The sequence below is a fragment of the Fusarium oxysporum genome, chromosome II, assembly GCF_013085055.1.
Source record: "Fusarium oxysporum Fo47 chromosome II, complete sequence".
NCBI classification, from domain to species: Eukaryota; Fungi; Ascomycota; class Sordariomycetes; order Hypocreales; family Nectriaceae; genus Fusarium; species Fusarium oxysporum.
Window position 1 is genome coordinate 5,103,642 of NC_072841.1, and position 22,274 is coordinate 5,125,915.

The 22,274-nt window shown below is 48.2% G+C and overlaps 12 protein-coding genes across 12 annotated transcripts; 5 read left to right on the forward strand and 7 right to left on the reverse strand.

Moving 5' to 3' along the window:
- Nucleotides 1–227: 227 nt before the first annotated feature.
- On the forward strand, nucleotides 228–839 carry FOBCDRAFT_270125 (uncharacterized protein; the record flags this gene model as incomplete). Its single annotated transcript, XM_031174902.2, has 1 exon — nucleotides 228–839. One exon carries the CDS (start codon nucleotides 228–230, stop codon nucleotides 837–839), a length of 612 nt encoding a protein of 203 aa, XP_031051687.2.
- Nucleotides 840–1,733: 894 nt separating this feature from the next.
- On the forward strand, nucleotides 1,734–2,256 carry FOBCDRAFT_216412 (uncharacterized protein). The gene is made up of 3 exons (XM_031174903.3): nucleotides 1,734–1,872; nucleotides 1,924–2,046; nucleotides 2,096–2,256. The coding sequence occupies exons 1-3, from the start codon at nucleotides 1,789–1,791 to the stop codon at nucleotides 2,126–2,128; spliced, it is 240 nt and encodes a 79-aa protein (XP_031051688.1). The 5' UTR covers nucleotides 1,734–1,788; the 3' UTR covers nucleotides 2,129–2,256.
- Nucleotides 2,257–2,276: 20 nt separating this feature from the next.
- FOBCDRAFT_257781 (uncharacterized protein) lies at nucleotides 2,277–2,809 on the reverse strand (the record flags this gene model as incomplete). Its single annotated transcript, XM_059611208.1, has 3 exons — nucleotides 2,277–2,300; nucleotides 2,357–2,645; nucleotides 2,682–2,809. 3 exons carry the CDS (start codon nucleotides 2,807–2,809, stop codon nucleotides 2,277–2,279), a joined length of 441 nt encoding a protein of 146 aa, XP_059464275.1.
- A 666-nt stretch (nucleotides 2,810–3,475) lies between these two features.
- Nucleotides 3,476–4,828, reverse strand: FOBCDRAFT_248435 (uncharacterized protein; the record flags this gene model as incomplete). Its single annotated transcript, XM_031174905.3, has 1 exon — nucleotides 3,476–4,828. The coding sequence occupies exon 1, from the start codon at nucleotides 4,793–4,795 to the stop codon at nucleotides 3,476–3,478; it is 1,320 nt and encodes a 439-aa protein (XP_031051690.2). The 5' UTR covers nucleotides 4,796–4,828.
- A 315-nt stretch (nucleotides 4,829–5,143) lies between these two features.
- Nucleotides 5,144–6,311, forward strand: FOBCDRAFT_197743 (uncharacterized protein; the record flags this gene model as incomplete). Its single annotated transcript, XM_031174906.2, has 4 exons — nucleotides 5,144–5,220; nucleotides 5,272–5,501; nucleotides 5,551–5,623; nucleotides 5,672–6,311. 4 exons carry the CDS (start codon nucleotides 5,144–5,146, stop codon nucleotides 6,309–6,311), a joined length of 1,020 nt encoding a protein of 339 aa, XP_031051691.2.
- Nucleotides 6,312–6,839: 528 nt separating this feature from the next.
- Nucleotides 6,840–7,858, reverse strand: FOBCDRAFT_270130 (RTA1 like protein-domain-containing protein; the record flags this gene model as incomplete). The annotated part of the gene is made up of 3 exons (XM_054703517.1): nucleotides 6,840–7,300; nucleotides 7,371–7,622; nucleotides 7,678–7,858. 3 exons carry the CDS (start codon nucleotides 7,856–7,858, stop codon nucleotides 6,840–6,842), a joined length of 894 nt encoding a protein of 297 aa, XP_054559492.1.
- A 528-nt stretch (nucleotides 7,859–8,386) lies between these two features.
- On the forward strand, nucleotides 8,387–9,906 carry FOBCDRAFT_237384 (uncharacterized protein; the record flags this gene model as incomplete). The annotated part of the gene is made up of 4 exons (XM_059610133.1): nucleotides 8,387–8,455; nucleotides 8,634–9,334; nucleotides 9,414–9,623; nucleotides 9,792–9,906. 4 exons carry the CDS (start codon nucleotides 8,387–8,389, stop codon nucleotides 9,904–9,906), a joined length of 1,095 nt encoding a protein of 364 aa, XP_059466841.1.
- A 236-nt stretch (nucleotides 9,907–10,142) lies between these two features.
- On the reverse strand, nucleotides 10,143–11,640 carry FOBCDRAFT_197746 (chaperonin 10-like protein; the record flags this gene model as incomplete). Its single annotated transcript, XM_031174909.3, has 5 exons — nucleotides 10,143–10,145; nucleotides 10,278–10,345; nucleotides 10,404–10,473; nucleotides 10,526–11,570; nucleotides 11,624–11,640. 5 exons carry the CDS (start codon nucleotides 11,638–11,640, stop codon nucleotides 10,143–10,145), a joined length of 1,203 nt encoding a protein of 400 aa, XP_031051694.3.
- A 1,149-nt stretch (nucleotides 11,641–12,789) lies between these two features.
- On the reverse strand, nucleotides 12,790–13,338 carry FOBCDRAFT_216415 (uncharacterized protein). The gene has a single exon (XM_054703518.2). The coding sequence runs from the start codon at nucleotides 13,331–13,333 to the stop codon at nucleotides 12,908–12,910; it is 426 nt and encodes a 141-aa protein (XP_054559493.2). The 5' UTR covers nucleotides 13,334–13,338; the 3' UTR covers nucleotides 12,790–12,907.
- Nucleotides 13,339–15,305: 1,967 nt separating this feature from the next.
- On the reverse strand, nucleotides 15,306–16,813 carry FOBCDRAFT_237386 (major facilitator superfamily domain-containing protein; the record flags this gene model as incomplete). Its single annotated transcript, XM_031174911.3, has 3 exons — nucleotides 15,306–15,624; nucleotides 15,680–16,107; nucleotides 16,190–16,813. 3 exons carry the CDS (start codon nucleotides 16,811–16,813, stop codon nucleotides 15,306–15,308), a joined length of 1,371 nt encoding a protein of 456 aa, XP_031051696.3.
- A 902-nt stretch (nucleotides 16,814–17,715) lies between these two features.
- On the forward strand, nucleotides 17,716–19,206 carry FOBCDRAFT_270135 (uncharacterized protein; the record flags this gene model as incomplete). Its single annotated transcript, XM_031174912.2, has 3 exons — nucleotides 17,716–18,093; nucleotides 18,156–18,712; nucleotides 18,777–19,206. The coding sequence occupies 3 exons, from the start codon at nucleotides 17,716–17,718 to the stop codon at nucleotides 19,204–19,206; spliced, it is 1,365 nt and encodes a 454-aa protein (XP_031051697.2).
- Nucleotides 19,207–19,563: 357 nt separating this feature from the next.
- On the reverse strand, nucleotides 19,564–21,815 carry FOBCDRAFT_248436 (putative maltase MLT1; the record flags this gene model as incomplete). Its single annotated transcript, XM_059610841.1, has 7 exons — nucleotides 19,564–20,243; nucleotides 20,302–21,200; nucleotides 21,263–21,388; nucleotides 21,444–21,481; nucleotides 21,534–21,557; nucleotides 21,610–21,703; nucleotides 21,753–21,815. 7 exons carry the CDS (start codon nucleotides 21,813–21,815, stop codon nucleotides 19,706–19,708), a joined length of 1,782 nt encoding a protein of 593 aa, XP_059464276.1. The 3' UTR covers nucleotides 19,564–19,705.
- Nucleotides 21,816–22,274: the final 459 nt, after the last annotated feature.

Sequence of the window (22,274 nt, forward strand, 5' to 3'; positions counted from 1 at the left end):
GCTTCCCAGCTCCCCTTGTCCTGGAATTTCTTTCCTCTAACCATCGCTTCACAGAATCTGCCAGACTTACTTACTTCTAAAGTCTTTTCACTACGTTCTTTTTTCTTTTCAAAGAACAAGTCAGGCATACCACAAATCCCCTTTCCCCTCTATTCTATACAAAGAAACAACATCTTTCTCTCTTCCAACACATCCTCTCCCTCACCAACATCTTCACCAACTCCAAAATGTCTCTCTCCTTGGAACAAAAGACCCGTCTCCTCGCCCGCCAGGTCCAGCGCTTCCACGAATACAGTGCTGGAACCGGTCGACCCAACAGCAAGATCATCAAGGCTCCTGACGTCAAACTCGCTGCAGCTCTTGAGCCCGACTTCGGCTTCTACGCGTCAGGTGATGCAAAGGCTACGCACGAGTCGTGGCCATTTTACTGGCAGCTGCATGGCAAGGGTCGTGTTCTGACGAGAGACTTGGAGTGGTTCAGACACATGGGATACAAATTGCTCCAGAATGGCAAGGTGGAGGCTTCAGACTTCCCCACGACGACTTATGAGGAGCAGCCTAAGCAGAACTGGGATGAGTTGTATGGGCCCCCAGCTCCCGCCCTCACGGAGGCGCAGAGAGAGGCGATGTGGGCTGAGACTGGCGCGGACGATAAATTGCACCGTCTTCACGAAAAGTCAAAGCCGCAACCCACCGCCTTCGAACGCATAGCCCAGGACTCGGGAAAGTCCGCACGGGGGACTGCTCAGCCTGGAGATGGCGATCTCATCACATTGGCTACGGACTCTGTGCCCGTCAACAAAGCTCTTTGCGACTTTGAACCCCTGTGTCTTCAATAAGTCAATAACAAAGACATAGGAGGAATTCAGGATGACATCAAGACGGGCTTTAGGCGACATGAATAAGAGCAAAAGATGTACCAGGAGTACATGGCATATCGGAGTTACGACTTCGGCAAGGAAATGCCGCAAAGAAATAGGTCCATTCTCTTTTGGCTACCACTCTATCCCGCGATGGAAGCCACCGTCCTTTCCTCATCAAGTCATGAGAGCTGGTGTAGCAGTACGCATATTGCAATCAACTCAAAGACAGATTTTTTCACCTCATTCCATATAAGCAAAAAGTCATTTGATATTAAATTAGTTAGTCATTCAAAATGCAGGTTTTTCCCCTTGCATAAACACATGCCGCAGTCCAGTGGGAAATCAAGCATCTTCCCCGTGAGGCTTAATGTCGGCTTGATCGACATCTCGGCCCGCTCGGCCACTAACGGCTTATTGAGAAGGTGGTGGAGTGGGGCAGTGAAAATCCACAGTTTCTTAAACTTAAATCTAGGGTAGGGGTATGCTAAAAGGCCAAATGCAGAGAAACATATGCTAACTCTTGTAATTTAAATATTTCAGAAGTTATTTATTAGTTATAGAGAGAGAATTTAAGATTTGGTAACTGTTGCAGATACTGTCTTGTCTCAAGGATAGCTTCCGACTTGAGATGCATGATTTAAATCTATAACGCCGTTCTCTCAATCCTCTATTTCATGAGGTCTCCTGGAGACCATCTTGGCATTAGTGGATCCTTGAACATCGAATGTTGTGTTGCGGCGCGTGCTTCAATGAAAATTTAGAGCATGGCGTTACAAAGCGAGACTGACCGCATGGCATGTGAATGTAAAAGAAATAACCTCTATATAAGGCCTGTGATTCTTCCAGAGCATCTTGTTCTCTGCTCCTTACCTTCACACCTCACTCACAACTTCCTCTACTCCCAACAATATATCATACATTCACAATGAAGTACTCTATCTCCCTCATCGCCCTTTTCGTTGCTGGCACCATTGCTATTCCTGCCGCCACTGCTCCGAAATGCAAGGCTGTAAGTAGTTACCTCCTCAACTTTGTTTCTTGATTTAACATGAATCCATAGGGTGAACAATTCTTTGAATGCGGCACGGCCTGTCCCTTGACATGCGATAAGCCCGAGCCCCGACCGTGTACCAAACAGTGCGTTCCTGGCTGCTTCTGCAAGGAAGGTACTATTCGAAGCCAAGTGAGTTTAAATCGTTCCGTTTACGACTGTTACTGATACAACTTATTAGTCCGGATCTTGCGTCAGTCGCAACAAGTGCTGAGTTCATTGAAGGCTTTGCTCCTGCCTGTATCGATACATAACAGGCCTATAAGTAGAATAGGTCACTCGAGGCATCTGTAAAATTTGTTTCTGTATGATAGGCTCTGTATTACAGGCACAGAGTACAATATATCTTGATATTTATTTTTCTACTTTGGGAATGTAAGCCACGTCTGCCATCTGGACAGCATCTTTGAGATCAATAAAAAGGCAATCTAACCTAGTTTACCTCCACTTCAGTCTGTCCGGTAAGCTTCCTCTTCCCATCAATCAGTTTAACTTCCCAGAGAATCACATTAGTCTTTTTCGCCTCCTCGCCTGTTTCCTTATGCTTGGTTCTCCATTTACTCAAAACAGCCACCACGCCATCCCCCTTCTCTGGATCCTCCCATGTAAGAATCTCAGAAAATTCGTCTTGAATCGCTGTGGTAGAACCGCGAACGTACAGCAGACCTCCTTTGAACTGGTTGTAGGTGTACACGTTGTGATTAATTCTGGTGTGCCACGGGTCAGATGCACTGTCTCAAGGTTCATGAATGAATGAGTATTCTTACTTGGTGATTAGGCTTGGATCAACCTGCTCATCTATAGCCTTGATGGCGATTTCGTCGTTCGGTTGAATGAAGAGAGTATCGTTGAGCTTGGTGATCCACTCAGTGAGAGACTCTTGTTTGGCTGACATTTTGTGTGGCTGGTTGCTGGATAATGGAGAATTGATGAAGAGGTGAGAGATGGGTTACAAATTGTTCAATCTCGATACCAGAAGCCCCTTTTATGCTCATTGATCCTGAGTCTGCCTATACCGTGTTATTCTTTAAAGTCAGTTTTCTCCGACTCCGCAGATGACTCCACGTCTTTCCTCCGCGAGGTATGACGAGATTATAAATTGTTGCCGCCTGAACCAAGTGGAATCAGGACCAGAGCATGGCTAATCGTTCTGGAAATCACAACATAGAATCTCGCGGCCGGTTGGAGATCGTCTTGCGGTGGACCTGGTGTGGAGTTGGCGCGGACGTATGGTGGAGATGGGTCGGAGTGGTTCCGTTGGCTACAGTCCGAGATGCCCGAGAGGAGTGCAGTGGGGATCCGAGTCAAGCCGGGCCACCTGCCGATGTTCTTATTATAGATCCAGCGATATTTAGTGTGTAATCACAACAAATCTCAGAAGCGACCTGGGATTTCTAGACTCGTAAAGACTTGGTCCACATTCTTCGGGGCTGTCTCGCATGGGCACCCTTGGCTATAGATGGATCAGTGCCCGACCGTGATTTTCAACAAGGATATAGGAAGATTCTTGGCTTTGACGATGATGGGCGTTTGGGTGACTTCAATTTCGTATCTGTTCGTCCTAGTATACAACAGAAATCTCGTCCCCCGTTCTCACGACCCAAGTCTCAACCTTTTCCAATCCCCACATAATAGTAAATAAATGTCGCGCAAATTCATCAACCTGCGCAGCGCCAACACCATGATCCAATAACATCTGACCTTTCAATGAGTAGATAAATAAAGGATCTGTGTTTCGAGCAACAGCTTCCCATCGTGCAGAAGAAGATGCTTCCCAAAATCTGGCTTGTGTGGTAATGTGCATGTCGCCCCCGCATGACTGTATGTTGCTACCTTTCAGACCGCTGTAGACACCAGTGGCGATGTTGCACAGTAGCCCGGTGCGGCGAATGGATTCGGAGAGAATAAACGAGCGGTATAAGCCGGGGATAGGGTCTAGTTCCCCAATACCTGTTCCACTAGAGTTCGCCAAGATCGGCAATGGTGAGGCAAATGTACTGTCGTTTGTTGCAGACTCCCATAGCTGATTCTTCCAAGCATGTAGAAGGCTGATGAGATTCTCAGCCCTTGCACGACGTTCGATTGAGGAAGAGAACAGCGCGAGGAGGATGTGAATGAGAAGGGCTTGAGTGCGGGCCAGATGGTCCCTGGTGGATATAATACTAGCGCCCCTGGCGGGTTGAGTATTTAGCAGATTTGTGATGTGAGTGGCAGAGATCGCATTGACGATGGTTTCATTCTCGTTACTGGCAGCGCCGGAGATAACGCATGCAGAGTACGCATCTTGAATGCACTGCGGGTATCCCGAATCCGAGTAGAGATGTCGATGGATAAACGGGTTGTGCCCTGTCTTCACAAAACGGGATAACCAATTCTGTAAGCCGCGGATGAAATTAGTAAAGACAGAGGCTGGAGGCATCACGTCTGGGGCGTTGTAGTGATATCCTATAGTCCATGATTGAGGTCCAAGAAACCAGTCCAAGTCTCGTGATGCATGCGTCAGCTGACCTGAAGCCTCAGGTATCCCACTTGAGGATGAACCTGGTAGTGAAGATGGATCTGATAAAGAGGGCGTCCATGACGGTATCGAGGGACAATTCAGACTGGCGCTGAAAACGGGATCCAGGAGCCATGGTTCGGACATTTCTCCAACTAATGCCAGGTTATTTGCTTCAACTGCAGAAGTCCAGATGTCTCCGAAGCCCATGTCCGGAGCAGCTTCAGCCTCAATGAAGTCGAGAGGTTGGCGCCTTGGCAAAGGAGGATAAGTGCAGACTGACTCCCGATCGAGACAGCGTGAGCATGAGGGATATCGCTTGTCGCAGCGGCGCTTGGTCTCAACGCATGCGAAGCATGACTTTTGCTTGGTTTTCCGACCCATTGTGGATGTCGTTGAATTGTTTGGAGATGAATTGATGGGTTAGTGCAGGTTTTGGTTGCGGAGGTGCGTCGGAGATGAGACGGAGAGGCTAGCGGAGTTGGTGTCGGAGATGCTAAATTAAGCTTTATTAGTGTCGCTCTTGGACCAGCACAATGGGGAGCTAAAGGTACTGCAGCTATGATAACTGTTACGTGCAGGAGATATACGCCAGGTATACGTAGATCATCCATGACTGTTTAAATATGTCTTTACTCTGCAAATGATCGATTCCCGTTAGTTTAGCATCCTTCCAAACCTTAACCTCTCTTTCATCTAAGGTATACTTGGCATCAAGTTGGCTTGCGCGTAATGGAGACATCGCAATGGAACCTCTCCACGGATATGCCAGATCTGGATGGCAAAGTGGCTGTCGTGACCGGAGGCAGGTGAGTATCAGCTTACTCCGTCATCTTTTACAGCGACTGACATAGCTTCAGCTCAGGAATTGGACTCCAGACAGTTAGGTTCCTAGCTCAAAATGGCGCAAAGGTGTACTTGACGACGCGAAGTGAAGCACGAGCACGACAAGCCAAAGACAAGCTCACAAAAGACGCCGACATCAATCCTCGCAATGTTCAGTACTTGGTGATGGATCTATATGATCCGGTTAGCATTACTCATGCTGTCGAAGACCTGAAGAGAAATGAGACAAAACTACATATTCTGAGTATGTCTGAGACTCTCTTTTTGCATGATGATAATTAACGATGTCAAAGTTAACAACGCAGCTGCCTCAACATCGTCTACTATGTTGGTTGACGGGAAATACGAACAACACATGGTTGCCAAGTATGTAAAGCCTAACTGGCCATCTAAACTGATAGCTAATACCTATAGCCATATTGGACCTTTCATTCTGATTAACAGACTTCTACCTCTCCTCAAAGCCGCCGCCAAGGATCCAGATGCCGACGTCAGGATCGTAAACCTCAGCTCCACAGCGAGCATCAGCATGCTCCCAGCCAATTTCAAGTTCAATTTCGACTCGCCAACGTGTTTCAAGAATCCAGTTCCGTCATATCCATGGCAATGGCGTTTCCTGGGAAGATTCATGTTTGGCTTTGACATGATCCGGTACGCTGTATCAAAGGCAGCAGTGGTGCTATTCACGCAAGAGCTCCAGGGAAGATTAGAGGGACAGAAACTGCCTATTACCTGTATAGCTGTTCATCCCGGAGAGGTACTCACTGAGGGTGTGCTGGCTATTAATAATGTTCTTGTCAGGGCTATAGCTCGCGCGTCATTTTTGACTGCTGAGCAGGGTGCTGCCAATTCCTTATTTGCAGCGACGGCGGCAGAGGTTAAGGGAGATGCTCTGAAGTATAAGGGGAAGTTTATAGTTCCCTTGGGAAAGTTGGAGGAGCCCAACCCTATTGTTAAAGACGATCGACAGGTAAAGGGCTTGTGGGAGAACACTGTGGTTGAGGTGAATAAGTGGCTCATGGAGAAGAAGCTTGCTCTGTTGGAGGCCTGTTAATCGTTCTACTAGGTAGCACACTAGTAATAATGTTGCTTATATAAGCCTCCGAGAAGAAATAGTGTACTGTTAAATTCACATAAATCACCGCGTCTGTGGCGCATTGGCTCGGTACGCAGGAGTGCTTGTCCTGATTCAATGAGCCCCTCATTTACGACTACTTTACTGGTAATGCTGTCATGTCAACCAGCCTGTAACAGTCCACGATAACATACATTGTTGTTAATCATGCCAGCGCATAGTGATTGAACACCAAGCTGCTATAACAACGGCTTCTATAGTAGAAAGAAAAGGTAGCAATTGGTCAGGCATTGTGGTATAATGTCTAAGTTGTGAGCAAGATGTGTTATTTGCAGTTGAGACTTGTGGCTGAGAGCTTATATCAGCACAGAGAACTTAGTAGAAAGAAAGGGTTCTTAAAGCTGGTACTATTGCATCATATTACATCCCCTCCCTAAGGTACACTTCTAATAGCCAACTATATACTTGAGCCTGGATACATCCTCTTGTCGATAAACGAAGTATGGCTCAAGAGCAGATCTTCTCAAATCGTTGTCGAAACGGAAGTAGCTCGAAACCATTCGTCACCGGTAGCTCATTTCGTAGAAGCAGGCCAATCTCGCTGGGGTGATACCAGTTCATCCAAACCATGACAATCCAGATCAGGGTAGCGTCGAAGACGAACATGAAGGCCTCAGTCCTCATGAGATATCCGTCGTTGCCATCGAGGTACTCAATAACTCGGAACAGACTCCTGACCCAGATAAAACCGCTCGTGATGTAGAGAGTAGTGAGGTAATGGCGCCACCGAATCGAGGGCTCTAGGCTCTTGTTGGTAGGAGACCGTTTCATCCGGCGGTGGAAGACACTAACGACCACGATGAAGATGCCGAAGATGGCAAGCTGGAAGAAGAGGCCGCCGATGATGACGTACTCTCTAATCTTCATGAGGTTGTTCCCCTCGTTGGCTCCCGACATCATGCTTCCGCCTGGAACAACATGAACAGTTAGCAGGGCTTCCATGACTCGATGTGGGAGTGCGGGATCAGTTGTGCATACCTGCGGACTGGAGCTCGATCGATATAATATCTCCTACTACAAAGATCTTTGTTAACCACCGTCTCCTAATAACTGCATGAACCTCTCCTTCCTTCAGGAGGATGACACGGCTCAGTGTCATGTAGATAGAAGCTGCGATCAATGCAGGGGCGATGAGAAGCAAGACGCTTTGAACGACGTAGGGTCCCAATGTCCAGCAGCCAGGGTCCTCGGTTAAGTTGATCGCGCGGCCAATGTATCCGGCTATTTCAGCTACAGTAATCATTGTTAGCGAAGTTGGACGATAAAGGCTCCTGAAGTAACTAACAGATGCCGCCGAGGCAGAATGCCAGCATGTACCAGGTTTTAGTCTTAATCAACTGGAAGACATGGACGATCGTTGTGATGCTGAATAGCACGACGAATATGACGGCCGCGGCTGTCGAGGGTTCGTAGCGATAGAAGGACCAGTCGGCATGCCGATAGTTGGGGTCGCACTTGGCAGCCATGTTTACGGCGAGTAACAAGCGTTATACTGTTTGTCTGTTCTTTGGCGAAAGATGAGACTGGACCAAATATGTTGGGTGAGATGATTTGAGCTGGGCTTCCGTCCATGACGAGAGGGCAGACCTCAGTCTTAAAGAACGGTAGCCACTTCGAGTAACAAAGCATTTCGAGCCGGCTGGGGCCATGACAAATACAAAATCAAAGACCCGACAGCCTACGTGCCTGGGTTTCCCAGCCATAGCTTGATCTTGGAGATAACGCTTGAGCCTCAGATGTGATATAATGTGATATACTAGGAAAACGTGGATCCACTTGATATCCATGCCAAATACAAACTAAGCCCTGCCCTTGGATGCCCACAATTCCCGGTCCATCCGAATGCCGCGTATTCGCGTTTTAGCATCCTTATAAGCTTATAACTAAGTTAGTCCCTTTCAACTGACCTGTCCATTCTGCCCGAACCCGCGATTAGATCTAAAACCCTCCATCAATATCCTTTTCCGCGCCAGTGACGACGTACGTTGCCAAAAATGAAACCACGACGCTCTCATACAAAGTCTCGCAGCGGATGCCGGGAGTGCAAACGTAGAAAAGTCAAGGTAAGTGTGTCATGGCCGCGATATTATGGAGCTTCCTGTTTAGATTTTCCCTCCCAGCTCTACTGGCGGACTTTGCTAAGATTTTGCAACGGCTCCGTTATAGTGCGACGAAAGGCTTCCCTCTTGCTTCAACTGTGCCCGTCGTGGGATGACATGTAGCTTGACCTCATCCCGACAGTCCTCTCAGAACACAGACCCCGTCCGCCGGACTGGGATAAATGACAGAGAGACCAACCCCTGTCCCGATGCCTTGTCCGTGGCTGGAATATGGACTCTTTCGATGCCAAGCCCTTCTCTGGATTTCCAAACCCACGGCCTGGAACTGATGCACCACTACTCCACCATTACAGCCAACACCCTTGCCTTGAGGCTGGATATGCAGCACATCTGGCGCATGGTTCTCCCCGAGATGTCATATAACACACCGTTTCTCTCCCACGGCCTACTATCCGTCGCCGCCCTGCACAAGGCTCACCTGCTGCCTGCAAGAAGGGACAAGCATCTGGATCTCGCAGCCTATCACCAGACCCGCGGTATGGAAGGGTTCCGCAGCATATTTACTAGCATCGATGAAAAGAACTGGCAGCCTGCGTTCTGCTTCTCATCCATAACCGTCATGTACGCTTTTTCTCCTGCGGGACGGATCGAGGATGCTATGGTCGATATCCTGCAGATCTTTGTCTTGATACGTGGTATTCGATCCAGTATCTTGTGTGCGGGACGCAATCTCACGGAGACGCCGTTCTCAGCATGGGCACATGGTATCTGGATAATAGGAGAGAATGATGAGGCCTCTTACGAGTACGTGATCTTGTTCTCCCCATGGAACCGATATGAACTGACTAGCAATGAAAAGTTTCGACCCTCCATTGGATCAAAGTGCTCTGCCCCTGGACACATTTCAGGCACTGCGCCGTCTCTTCGCCTTTTACCGCACTAATCTATCAGACTGCAACAGGGCAGACTACGAGTTTTCCACGCTGCAGCTGCGAAAGGCAGCGATCCTCATCGCACATGCCGGTCCCCAGGCAGAGATCGGCATGGTCATGTTCTTCCCATATGTCATCTCTGCAAATATCATGTCGGACACCCAGGCCAATGACCCATGCGCTCTTGTTCTGTTGTCGTACTTTTCAGTGCTGCTGAGCCTTGTTGAGCAGCAGTTTTGGTATGTTAAAGGCTGGTCCAGGAGACTCGTAGAGGCCATCGACTTACAGCTGGATGATAACCCCAAGTTTTCTAAAGTGGCAAAGTGGCCTAAGGCTATTATAGCTAGACTTGATAAGAGTTTGTTAGGTTACTAGTAGTTATTTTAATCTCTCTGAGGTGATATAAGCTCTCAGCCACAAGACTCAACTGCAAATAACACATCTGGTTCAAAACTTAAACATTATACGAAAATGCCTGACCAATTGCTACACGCTAATGCTGGTACTTACAGACAAATATAGATGTATGCGGGAGTTTAAAACCGTTGTTAGACCGCAGAAGAAATACTCCGCTGAAACTTTAATGCGTGTTTATAGATATGCTATTTGGAGATGAGACCCGTGGCTGATAGCTTACGACTACAATACAAAACCTACAGGGCCTTCAGACTACCCTCAATTTGTTTCACCCATTGAGTCAAGGTACGAGAGTGGATACATACACATATACTATTCTGTAAAGACTGGAACATGGCTTGCTACTGTAATAAGTGTAGGGAGGCTGAGACTGCATTCCTCAATAGTGGATAGATCCAGGCCGACCAATGGGCATATCCTGATATTCAAACTGAACCCCCACCCTGTGCCCGTCCAAAGGCAGTTGAGAGACATACCTTCAATCCTCCAGGCGTTTTGTGACTAAAGAAGGCTTCGTAGTTCTTTGAGATGTTCTCGAAGTTATCTGCGAAAGAAGGAGAGTTAGAACACGATGGTTGGTAGACATGCGTTGGCTACTGTACCGTGATGGGTAAACATGAAAGAGGGGTCGTATTTCCCTTCGACAACCAGGTCCAGAAGAAACGGAAAGTACTGCAAGACAGTTAGTACCCTCCCATAACACGAGGTAGGTCAGGGACGCTACCTTCTGAGCGTAGAGCTGTCCTCCGCGTAGGGTGATGCCCTTTTCCATCAACATTCCAATCGGGAAGTTGTTGGTATTGTAGAAAAAGTCTCCGATCAACGCGACATTGCCTCCCTTGCGTGTCGCCTTGATCGCCGCGCTCACCGTATCAGAGCTGTCCCCCTCGACCCCCAGCGCTCTCATAGTGGCATGAGTAGTTGAGTTGGTGCTCCTGAAGCCGCTCGCCTCAATGCCACGGTCCAGCCCATGTGGTTCAATGGACAAGATGTAGTCAGCAGGATCGGAGTGATCCTTGACATTGATGGGAATCATGCCCATCGACTTGGCAATGTCGAGGCGGTGCTCGTCTTTGTCGATGGCATAGACCTTGCTGGCTCCACGAAGCTTCGCCAGACGCTGGATAGAGAGGCCAACGGCGCCGCAGCCCCAGACGCCGACGACATCTCCCTTGCCGACCTCGGCCAGCTCGTTGCCGTGCCAGGCGGTAGGAGTCACGTCGGCGAGGCCAACAAGCTTACTGGCCTCTATGTCCCTCGGAGCCTTGACGCAGGTGAGATCGGCGTTGGGCACGCGGCAGTACTCAGCCTGGTCTCCGGGGTACCCTCCCGTGATCAGAGAGTAACCGAAAATGCCTGACAAGCGATGGCCGTACATCTGCTCCAACTCCCTAGAGGGGTTGGTGTGATCACAGAGCGAGAACTCCTTGCGCTTGCAGTAGAAACAGTCCCCGCATGCAATTACGGGCAGGATGATAACTCGGTCTCCTACACTTAGGGTCTTGACCTGCGGCCCAACTTCTTCGACGATGCCGATAGCCTCGTGGCCCATGATCAGCCCCTTCTCCATAACCTTGTTCAGATCGCCGTTATACATGTGCAGATCCGAGCCGCAAATGGTGCAGTGGGTGATGTGCACGATGGCATCGGCGGGCGCGGTGATGGTGGGCTTGGGCACATCGGACAGCTCGATGGACTTTGTGCCTGTCCAAGTTGCTGCCTTCATCCTATCGCTAGGATGGGGCTTGTAAGATGTTGCATAGACTGGTCTTGTGGCACACATTAGAAACTAATGAAGCGCTGGGGTTGTAATGGAGCATACTTGGATACTTCTGCCATGTTGATCGTTGGTGTTGTTTGTAGATTTATTATGGTTCTTCTCGAGATTCCATCAGCAAGAGGGGGCTTTCATCATGCAATTTATGTTCAGCATCACATTCCCAGCACTTTTTCCCAGATCGTGAGGATGTTGTTAGCATAATTTCATTCATCTTTTCATCATCTTAATGCAATACACATATAAATCGCATATACCCAAAATGCATATTGTCTTTCATTCTTTCATCAGCCCAATGCAATACAAACTCAAATGTCTTTCTCAAAGCGAGACCCAGTACCACTTCCCATTACATAGTATCACCATCATATATACGCCTTCGTACAGCACTCCTTATTTCGTTTGCCAAGTCGGACTTTTGATCCTTAGGCTTTCGCTTAACAAGCGCAACGTGGGCCCAGTCCCGCCAGTCAAGACACTCAGCTCCGAAACAGATCTGCACAAGACTATCCCTTTGAGTGCCACAGCCCTTAGGCGGGGTCACAACAGGGGTATAGAGCCAATCAAGATAAACGAAACTAACGGTACTTTTCCACACATACTAATTTGTATGATGGTAAAAGTTCCAGCAGTTTTAATTGTTACAAAGAGCTACCTTACAGACTTGGCAAATCTCTTGTGAACTTCCGGTACCTTGCACGTACTAACCTTATGACTAAGCTAAGTGGGGCGAGTGACCTTCCTAAGGGCTGTGGCACTCAAAGGGATAACATATCATATCTGCTAGTCGATCCAAGTATGTCAGCGTTCAGTCAGTCTGAGATCTAAGCTCGTGGCGATACTACAGCGTCTAACCAGTTTGACGATAGTGATAAATAGGATTTTATGCATGTAAGCACTGAGGTGGCCTTGGTCAAGCACTTGTATAACGGACTGATATGTGATGTCAGAGGCTTGCTCGGCGTGGGTATCCAGCTGTAAGTATGAACATGAGTATGGTGTATTGGCTGAGTGCGGCCTCATTTAGAAGATGAATAACCCGTCACGTGCGTCTTGCCCTTTTTCGAGGTAAGGCGTGCAATATTAGTAGGTCTATGACCTCAAACGACAATCTCAAAAACACATTGCTTTTTTAATATCTATCAAAGCTACATAATCCAAACTTTACTTACATTCTCAGCCTGCTCCATCACAAAAGCAACAATAGATACAGGCAGTCTTGCTGATTACCAAAGTGTTGCAATGTACAATCTCAGCGGTAGAGGGCTTTATAATATTATAGACAGGTTAGATTTAGTAAAAGATGCCCACCACAGCAATCTCATAGGATTAACCATCAGGAGTATGCTCGCGACCAGAAGTCTTACCACTCGTGTCTTGAACATAGCGATTTGCTTCATTGCCAATGTACTCCTGAATGAGGACACAGTCACAAGTGCCATGCTCAAGGAGTTGCATCTTGAGGTCGTGGACTTGATGAGTTAGCTCCTTTACACATTCTGTCAACCTGTGGTTCGCCTGCTGCAAGTCCTTTTCGGCAGACTCGAGGTTCTTCTCAGTTTCTCGTTGCTTGAGGCGGACTTTGGTCGCAGCGCGCTTGTTCCTCTCCCTGACCTTCTTGATGTATGCGATATCTTTCGTAAGCAAAGTACTGGCCGTCTTGATAGTGCCACGCCTTTTCGTGCTTGGGCCCGCCTCTTGGCCTGGGTTTTCTCCCTGGGGACTCGTGGTGGAATCTTCTTGTGGCAAGCTCATCGTACTTTCCATGCTGAAGCTGATACTGCGTTTCTTTGCTTCAGGCTGCCTTGATGGAGATCCATGGTACTCGATATTGCTGGGGGAACTCGAGATGGTTGTGGGTTCTGAAGCCTGTTGGTGCACCGAAGACTCTGGACGACACTCGGAATTGCTAGCTGGGCTCGTGATAATTGCCAATGATGAATCCTGCTGGGGTGTTGTAAGCTCTTGAGATAAGAGAGGCTCAGCCCACTGGTCCAAAGTCGGATCGCCAAGGAGTCTCGGTATGTAATCTCTGGTTTCGCTGAGTAAATGCTCGTAATTGCCGTCATTTGACGCAAGATACCACTGATTTCCCAGGAATTGAGACGCAGCATCCAAGTTACCAAGCGCGGACAGGTCGTACGTTTGATCTGTATGTGTAGTGGGACCTTGTTCCATGGCCATTGCTACAAAGAAGTTTGTTAGGGACCTTACATAAATATGGAACTGTGACAAAAGGAATCCAGGTTGAAGAAAGCGAGAGTCGTAGCATCTGGGACAAAAGACTGCTGTCGGGTAATGGGCTCTTGCTGTATCCAATGGAGAACCAAGCTTATGTCAGCTGCTTACTCACTTTGTGTATGTCCTTTGCTTAAATGCCGACACGTTTGCTTCCGTCTTTATCCATTAAATACCCAGGTCTGTTTGATCAGTAGCCCGCCGCTCGATTTAACCTAAAAGTTAGCAGGCAGGCGAGCGAGTAAATGGCGTTCAATAGAGCATCACAGACATTTGGCATGCTATCTGATGCGTTTATTTTAAATAAAATGGCTTGACAACAGCATAGCCCACTTCCGAGGACATAAACTGGTGTGTTGCAGTGCTGATGCTGCAAGGGACAAGATGAGCAAGGACACTCATCTTGTCATTCAGCCGTCATGATATGTAAAGGCTTCAGTTCGCACAGTTATCCCGCTTCTGGATGGCTTATCGCACAAAGTTATCCATCCATAATAAGTTATACATACAGTAGTTGTTTGAATGTGCACAGCTGGCTACCCCGCAGTGATACCTGGATTGGATTCGTTATCCTGCATGCAATATCCCTCGACCCACCAGCAGATGACAAAATTCTGGTTCTCAGTATTCTAGCTACGGATCTGCAAGCTGACAGGCATATAACTCCAGAAGATATCTACACCTCATGAAGACTTGGGAGTAATTGTTATCTAACCAAGGACCTACCAACCTTTTTAATATCAGAAACACAAAAGCAACCATATATCCTCGGTTACACAATTTGATCAATTAAATTGTATTCCAGTCTCTGGCATATTGAGCCTCTGCTTCAATGTGTACAGTACTAATGCACTATGATACTTACTGTCGTTATCAAGAACGCAATCACTCAGCCCATGGCATAATTTTTGGAATGTGATAAAACGACGAGTCTGACAAGCGAGGGTCGTACAGCCAACTCAAATGAACTCAACTTGATAGACTAAACGGTTATGAGCGATATTTCGCCCACCAATCTTACGCCTAAATCGCACGGCTCCGGACTCCGGTATAGCCTCCAAAAGTCCTAGACAGCCATCGGCGAACTCAATCATACATAAAGCTAATCCGCAAAAGGATAGTCCGACGGAGAGTAGCATTTGGGGGTGGGGGCTGGCCCCACAGTGTGTTACAACCTGATATGAGAGATGGCGTGAGTGAAGATCCCCTGGACATCAAACGGTTGCATCGCGGATTAGTTAGACGGCTCCGACATGCAAGGTTTGGTTTGTCACAATGTGATGGACGGGAGTTTATTACTGTAAATCTATTGGTCGAGGAGCTGTAGGATCAAAGTTTCGTCGAGATTTAGTGCGTCCCTTGAAAAGCTAGTCAAGTTGAGATGTCGCTGTCTGTCGCTCAAATGACGTCGCTGCTTGGGAACCCCAATACACAAAGGTCTCGCCATCCAAACACGTGAATTCATCTTGCTTGGCCTTTGGTGCCGTTCTCAAGCAAGAGCATATTTGCTGCGCGAGCGGATAGTGTGGCCATAACGGTAGAACAAGAATGGTATGACGGCAAGAGGCGCTGCCACACCCGCAATAAGCGACCCTCCGTCGCCGACTCCAAGGGCGTCGAACATCTGCCTAGTGAAAAGAGGAGCTCCCGCACTGCTGATACATCTCGCAACAATATTGGCAGCTATGACGGAAGCAGCGTAGTCCGCGTAGGCGTCAGTTATGTAACTAAAGCAGGACACATGGATCAGCATCAGGCATGTCGCCAGAACCATGCCACCCGCTGTTGGCACGATCCAATGCACGGAGCTAGTAGAAAGTCAGTCCCGATGTCTCTTTTGTGAAAATGCAACAGTATACTGACTTGTACTGGGCGCTCCAACACAGCCAGAGCATCGAGATCGGGAAGCCCACGCCGCCTATCATGGCTAGATCCATATGGTCCTCTGGAAGCATCCCCCTCCCCGTATTCGCCTTTGCCTTGCGACGCCTCGTATGATCAAACACCATAAGGAGGCCGAACACGGCACCGACGGCCTGTCCGAGAACGGGGAGTTGGGACACGGCGGTATTCCATCCTCTCAGCTCCTGAAACACTATAGGATATATGCTGAAGAGCATGTATTGTAGAGCAGCAATGAGACAGGAGTAAAGGCAACATAGCAGAGAAATGGTGTCGAGAACGAGGACCCAAGGTCGTGCCAGAGCAGTCTTATAGAGCTGAAGCAGCTTTGGTCTGGAAGCCTCCCCTGCGGCCTGTACGTCGTGACCTTGCTGCCGAGCCATTTTTGCCTTTTGTGCAAGAACCGCCGGGCCATGCGTTTCAGGAATCGTCAGCATAGGAAATGGTGAATGATCCAAGCCAGAGACAAACATACATAGACCAACGCCAGTCCCTCTTCAGCTCGAAGCGCCCAGATATAACAGTACCCAGGGCCGGGCCGATCCAACATATACAGATCAACATGCCCATCGCATTACCGCACTCACACTTATCCCATAGATCAACCAGGACACCAGGCCCAATGGCAAAGGGCCCTGCAGCGAAACATCCAGCAAGAAATCTGCCCACCAGCAGACTACCCAAATTTGGTGGCCAAGCCGTCAGGCACGTAAAGCAGAAGTAGATAAATAAGGTAAGATGCAGCAGCCACTGGCGTCCGTAGAATTCGGATAGTGGGCCAAACAGCAAAGGCCCTGTACAAAAGCCCAGCAGGAAAAGTGACGTCGTGAGCTGGGCAGCAACACTCGAAATGCCAAATTCTTCGGTGATTGACTGAGTATTCCCTGCTGTGATGCTGCTGGCGATACTGCCGTTTGCCAATATTAACATCGTGATGGAGGTGAGGTACCGTTTTCTTGCCGGTGACAAGTTCCTTGGATTTTCAACATCGCCATCCCTCAATTCGACAAAATCATCTTGATTTGTTTCCAGCCGGTCAGACTCTGTACCTGGGCTTGATGCAATTTTTGAAATGGCTCGCTGCAATGAGTTCATTATGTTGAAGTGGTGAGTCCGCGATTAACGAGATGGCATATAATAGGATCGATATCACAGAAACCACGGATTCAGGGGTCTAAGGGTTAATATATTCAATTCACACCGTGGTCGGAATACCCTCAAGTTGAGTAAGTTCAATTATCAGTTTCTCATCACCGCTGACAAGACAGAGCATTATGAGGGGCTGGGAGCAAGGGACCATGTTGTCTTCACGATGCATTCAGCTCTACATTAGTTATCTTACATACATCTGACATAGAAGTGCGTTTTGCATGATTATCAGTTCTATGGAAATGACTACAAAGAATTGATAATAGATTCTCTCGATTTCCTTACTACCTAACTTGGTATGCAAATACAATTCTATCCTTGAGTTATCATCTTAATAGTGAAACACTTCAAGCGGCATGACAAGTGCCCTCTCAACGCCCTAGTGTCAGTATCAGTCCTGATCGCATCTCTCATGTTGGTCGTCTATCACATATCAAATTCAGCCCATGGTCAGTGATAGCTAGAATTAAGTTGATTACATCAAAACTGGCTAAAGCTCCTTTGTATGGTTTGATGCCATAGGGGAAGTGGATTTGGCTGATAGGTGGGGTCGCAATTGCGTCACAGTGAAGGTCTGGTATGCGGTCCTGTGATGTGAACTGTTGACTGACTTACTGCAACTCTACGTATTCAATTTCGACCTTGTACCTATGGACCTTTTGACCCTATTGTGCATGAGGACCTGTCTGCTGCTGGTTCACTCTAATTGGTCTTGCAACCTCATTTTATTATTTTATTTAATTCCAAGCGGTATAACTAGATTTTTATGTGCTATAATGCCTGTTTATACTTCACTCCAAAATTATCCACCACCTTACTGTGACTATCCAGAGAAAGAAACAGCCACTATGCGTGTCTTTCTTATCCAGACCGCAAAGGGCCTCTTTTCCTCCTCGGGCGGTTACAAAGCCAACAACGCCCTGCTGCGCTACCTCTCATCCAGGGGTCATCGTGTCCGCCAACTCTGCTACTCCTACCGTGGAGAGATAGAGCATTACATGCAGAATATGAATAGTAGCGGCGAGCATGATCCGAGAGTATGCACTACAGTGCTGCATATGAGATTAGAAGATGGTAAGCCCGGGATTGATGTGAAAGTGCAAGAGCTGTGCATGGATGATGGTGTTGAGGCTCTGGCGCTGGACAGCGAAGCGTTTGATGCTGTGTTTGGTGGCAAGGCAGATTCACCCAACCAACTGGCTAGAATGTCAGCTGAGTATATCGAGGTAATTGATCACTTATCTCATTGGAGGCCTGGATATAACATTGCTAAATACCGTCCCCGTAGAAGGGAACGTCATCGGCGCCGCTCATGGACTTCATCTCATTCCTGCAAGGGGAAATCAGACGGTTTTCTCCAACACACATTATATCCAACGACGGTCTATCCATGAAAGCCAGTCTCGCCTCTGAGCTGGCCCATCTAACCATGTCTCGCATAGCAGTTGTCCACACGGCCGAGCAACTTCCCTTTGGCCCCTTTGCTGGTGGCGTACCTGGTCATTCAAGTACAACGCGCGAAGCAGATCTTTTTCAACAGCTTGATGGTATTTGGAGCGTGTCTGATACTATTCGGAACTACGCCCTTGAGCACGGCCAGTTGCAGACACGGTTCTTGGTGCATCATCCCTGGACGTACCTGGTGGGGAAAGACCACGAGATGCCAACTCGGCTTTTTAACTGGGACAAGAAGTTCGTTGCCATGATAAACCCTTGTCCGATCAAGGGCTCGTGCATCTTTGTGAACCTCGCCAGAGCGTGCCCGCAGTTGGAGTTTCTGACCTACATGAGTTGGGGCGCCGACGACGTAACTGTGAAGCAGATGGAAGACTTGCCCAACATGACGTGAGTACGCCCTGCATTATCTAGTAGGCCTTGCGTACCGAGAATACAGCTCACCGGTCTGCAGAGTCCGTCCGTGCTGTGCAATAGAAAAAGATCTCTGGCGCGATATCAAGGTGCTTGTCGTTCCATCCCTCTGGTGCGAGGCCTGGGGCATGGTGGTGGTTGAAGCTCACCTCCGGGGCATCCCAGTCGTGTCTTCAAATTCAGATGCGCTCTCTGAGTCAATGATTGGGCTGGACTATATCATCCCGGTAAATCCTATCAGCGGCGAACGCGATGAATCGGGGCGGTATACCGTACCCAAGCAGGACGTGGGGCCATGGGTTAAGACTATCACCAAGCTCATGCAGGATCGGTCTGAGTATGAGAGGGTCTCAGCCACTGTGCTGAATACAACAAATAAATGGTTGAAAGGTAATAATGAGGCGGATATCGAGACATGGTTGATGGGCATGAGGACGGGATCGAATATCCAAGGATGGAATACAGATTGATATTATAAGATTCTATTTGCAGTAAATAATCGTTGTACGCTCTCTGATAATCTAATTCACGCTGCCAATTATGTTGTAGCTAAATGGTACTCTATAACTCACAAAACTCCATCGCGAAACCCCTATACCTAGAAGGCTGAAGCAGCAACTCATCCGTTGAGCAAGCCCAACATGCTTTGAACAGACCCCGTCCGATCGACCTCCGCACGCACGAAACAAGCTCACGAAGGGTGAAGCAGAAGCCTGAGTATCCTATTTTTCCATTTCTCCTGTCATAGGAGAACCAGTGATCAAAGTCGGGGGCCTTCCCTCGTACAAAGCATGATATCACAGCTCGATGCTTGTTGATGAAGATCCGTGGCATTCTGTACTGACTACTGACCATATCAAAGCAATCTTGTACCTATAAGCCCTTTCCGTAGCCCCAAAGTCAACGAGCACTCATACTAAGACCAATAGCAATCTGCTACCTTCGCTACCAAACTCAGTGCAGTTAGCCCTACGCAATACCAAGCAAGCCTTCCCAGGGTAGGAGCTGTATGACCCCCGATTTCGGCTTCTCCATCGACAAAGCGTCATAGCTCCCCAGAGCCCAGCACGTGACCCCCTGACCATCTGGAAAGGTAAACTTCACCTCATCCTTACTAAAGTTAAGGATCGTGACGGAATGCTTCGACTCGCTGATCCTCTTGTACGCAAAAACGTTGGGGTGCGTGCCATCAATAATCTCAAGGTCCCCGTAGACGAGCAGGTCTTTGTACTTCTTGCGTGTCTCGATACTTCGCTGCCAGAATCGGTAAGGTGACAGAAGCATGGTCCGGTCGTTTGCTCGACCTGCAGAAGTCTGTAGAGCCGCGTTGACGATGGTGTAGTCGTCGTTTACGCGCATCCAGGGCTTGACTCCCGCGGGGCAGAAGCCGCCGTTGGATGTAGAGTCCCACTGCATAGGGGTCCTGGCGTTGTCACGCGCTTTGAGGCGCAGAAGGTTCTTTGCCTCTTTTCTTTCGGGAGACCCTTCTGCGAACTGAGAGCAAACACTATACAAAGGATATCATGTCAGTAGATGTCCAAGGTGATACGAGTCAGGAGACTTACTTCTTGATATAGGAAACAGACTCAATGTCTATGTACTCTTCTAGTGCCCAGGACTTGGGTACGTTCCGCATACCAAGCTCTTCGCCCTGATACACATACAGGGTACCAGGAAGGCTTGTCTGCATGATGGAGAGTAGTTTGGTGCCAGCAACACGATGCTCATCCGAGTCGTCGCAGAAACGCGTGATGGAACGGGGCTGGTCGTGATTCTCGCAGAAGAGCGTGTGCCATCCATCTTGGTTCACGAGCTTGTATGCCTTGGCGATTATGTTCTTCAGGTCACTGACTTTCCATGGCTTGTTGCTGAAGCGGCCTTTTTCGGGGACAATGTCAAGACCGATCATCTCAAAAGTGAAGATCATGTTCAGCACGCCCTCTTCCGCCGCGACCATCTTGAGTCTCTCCTCTTCGTCTACCAGGTACGGCATCTCACCGACCGTGAGAGTGTCGTACTTTGAGAAGACAGCGGTCTTCATCTCCTGGAGATAGTCCATGAGTCGGATCCCGTTGGCGAAGTAGCATTCACCTGGCTGGTACTTTCTTCCTGGGTGACGGATCTCTGCGTCGGGGAACCTTTGGTCTTTGGAGATGAGGTTTATGACATCCATGCGGAAACCAGAAACCCCCTTGTCCAGCCAGAAGCGCAGGATATCGCAGACTTCCTCTCTGACGAATGGTGTTTCCCAGTTAAGATCGGCTTGGAATGGACTGAAGAGAGAGAGATAGTACTCATCCGTCTGAGAGTCATAGGTCCAGGCCGACTCTGTCTCGTCAAAGAGGCTGCACCAGTTATTCGGTGGCTGCCGATTACCCTGGACGTCATACTTTGGCTTGCGCCAGATGTACCAGTCTCGTCGCGCGCTTACTGCTGACGAGGCCGAGTCGATAAACCAGGGATGCTATGGCGTCAGGTAAAATCAGTCAAGTAAAATAGGACAAAGAGTTCAAAGCGTCATCTTACCTGAGTTGAGGTGTGATTGAACACCAGATCCATGATGAGCTTCATATCGCGTGCCTTGAGCTCATCGATCAAATGGTGGACGTCTTGCATTGTGCCGTAGGGGCGATGTATATCACGGTAATTCGACTGTGACCAAGTCAGTGAATACGAGCCTGATTTTATGGCCAAGGACTTGTCGTACAATATCATACCCCATGTCCTTCTGTGGACTTTCGTAAACTGATAGCAGGTGTTAAATTGTAGGCACCGCTGTGGATGAGATATGTCTTGCCTGGTGAAATCCACAGAATATCCACTGTCAAGATGCGATCGTTAGATCATGAGCACATGGATGGGCCACTTCTTACCGCCTAATTCCTTGAGATAGTCCAGTTTAGCAGTGATCCCGTTGATGTTTCCAACACCATTAGAGTCAGTATCAAGGAACGATGCGGGATAGATCTAACTGCCATATGAGTCTCGCGCAGTAGCAACGGAAAGGAGTTCAAACCTGGTATACAATGGCTTCCTTCCACCATTTTCTCTCGGGCGCTCTTCCAGTAATTTGAGTCATTTTGGCAGTGTGAATTTTTGGCAAGATTGAAGTGAGATGGGCTTTGGCAGAGTCCCCCAACTCTGGGCGTATGTTTCTAAGGCAAATTATATAGACACCTTGCTGACCAATGAACAAGGCTCTTTGCAACAGGTTTTTGCATGATGATCATCATTTTCACGTGTCTAGGCTCCCAGCACCATCATACTCTGTCATTATTCCTGTCCAAATGCTCTGGGTATTACGAATGCAGAGACGTAATCTACTTGTATGCGACAGATAACTGCCTAATTGAGTGGTGTTTCAAGGATGAAGGTGACTGCACTAAAAACTGCCGGGAAATGTTTCCGCGCTTATTACAGAACATGATGGAAAGTGAAAGTCATTATGTACATAAGCTACCCTCTAATCATGGAACTCTATACTAAACCTTATGTTCATTTGGAATCGTTGTTAATGTGATAATGAAATGACGATATC

What these genes read in the sequence shown, in the direction of transcription:
- FOBCDRAFT_216415 (XM_054703518.2), bottom strand. Translation starts at nt 13,333, where the DNA reads ATGAGCTTGCCACAAGAAGATTCCACCACGAGTCCCCAGGGAGAAAAC.
- FOBCDRAFT_216412 (XM_031174903.3), top strand. Translation starts at nt 1,789, where the DNA reads ATGAAGTACTCTATCTCCCTCATCGCCCTTTTCGTTGCTGGCACCATT. An exon ending in CTGCTCCGAAATGCAAGGCT is followed by an intron (nt 1,873 to 1,923) that starts GTAAGTAGTTAC and finishes ATGAATCCATAG; the next exon opens with GGTGAACAATTCTTTGAATG. An exon ending in AAGGTACTATTCGAAGCCAA is followed by an intron (nt 2,047 to 2,095) that starts GTGAGTTTAAAT and finishes ACAACTTATTAG; the next exon opens with TCCGGATCTTGCGTCAGTCG.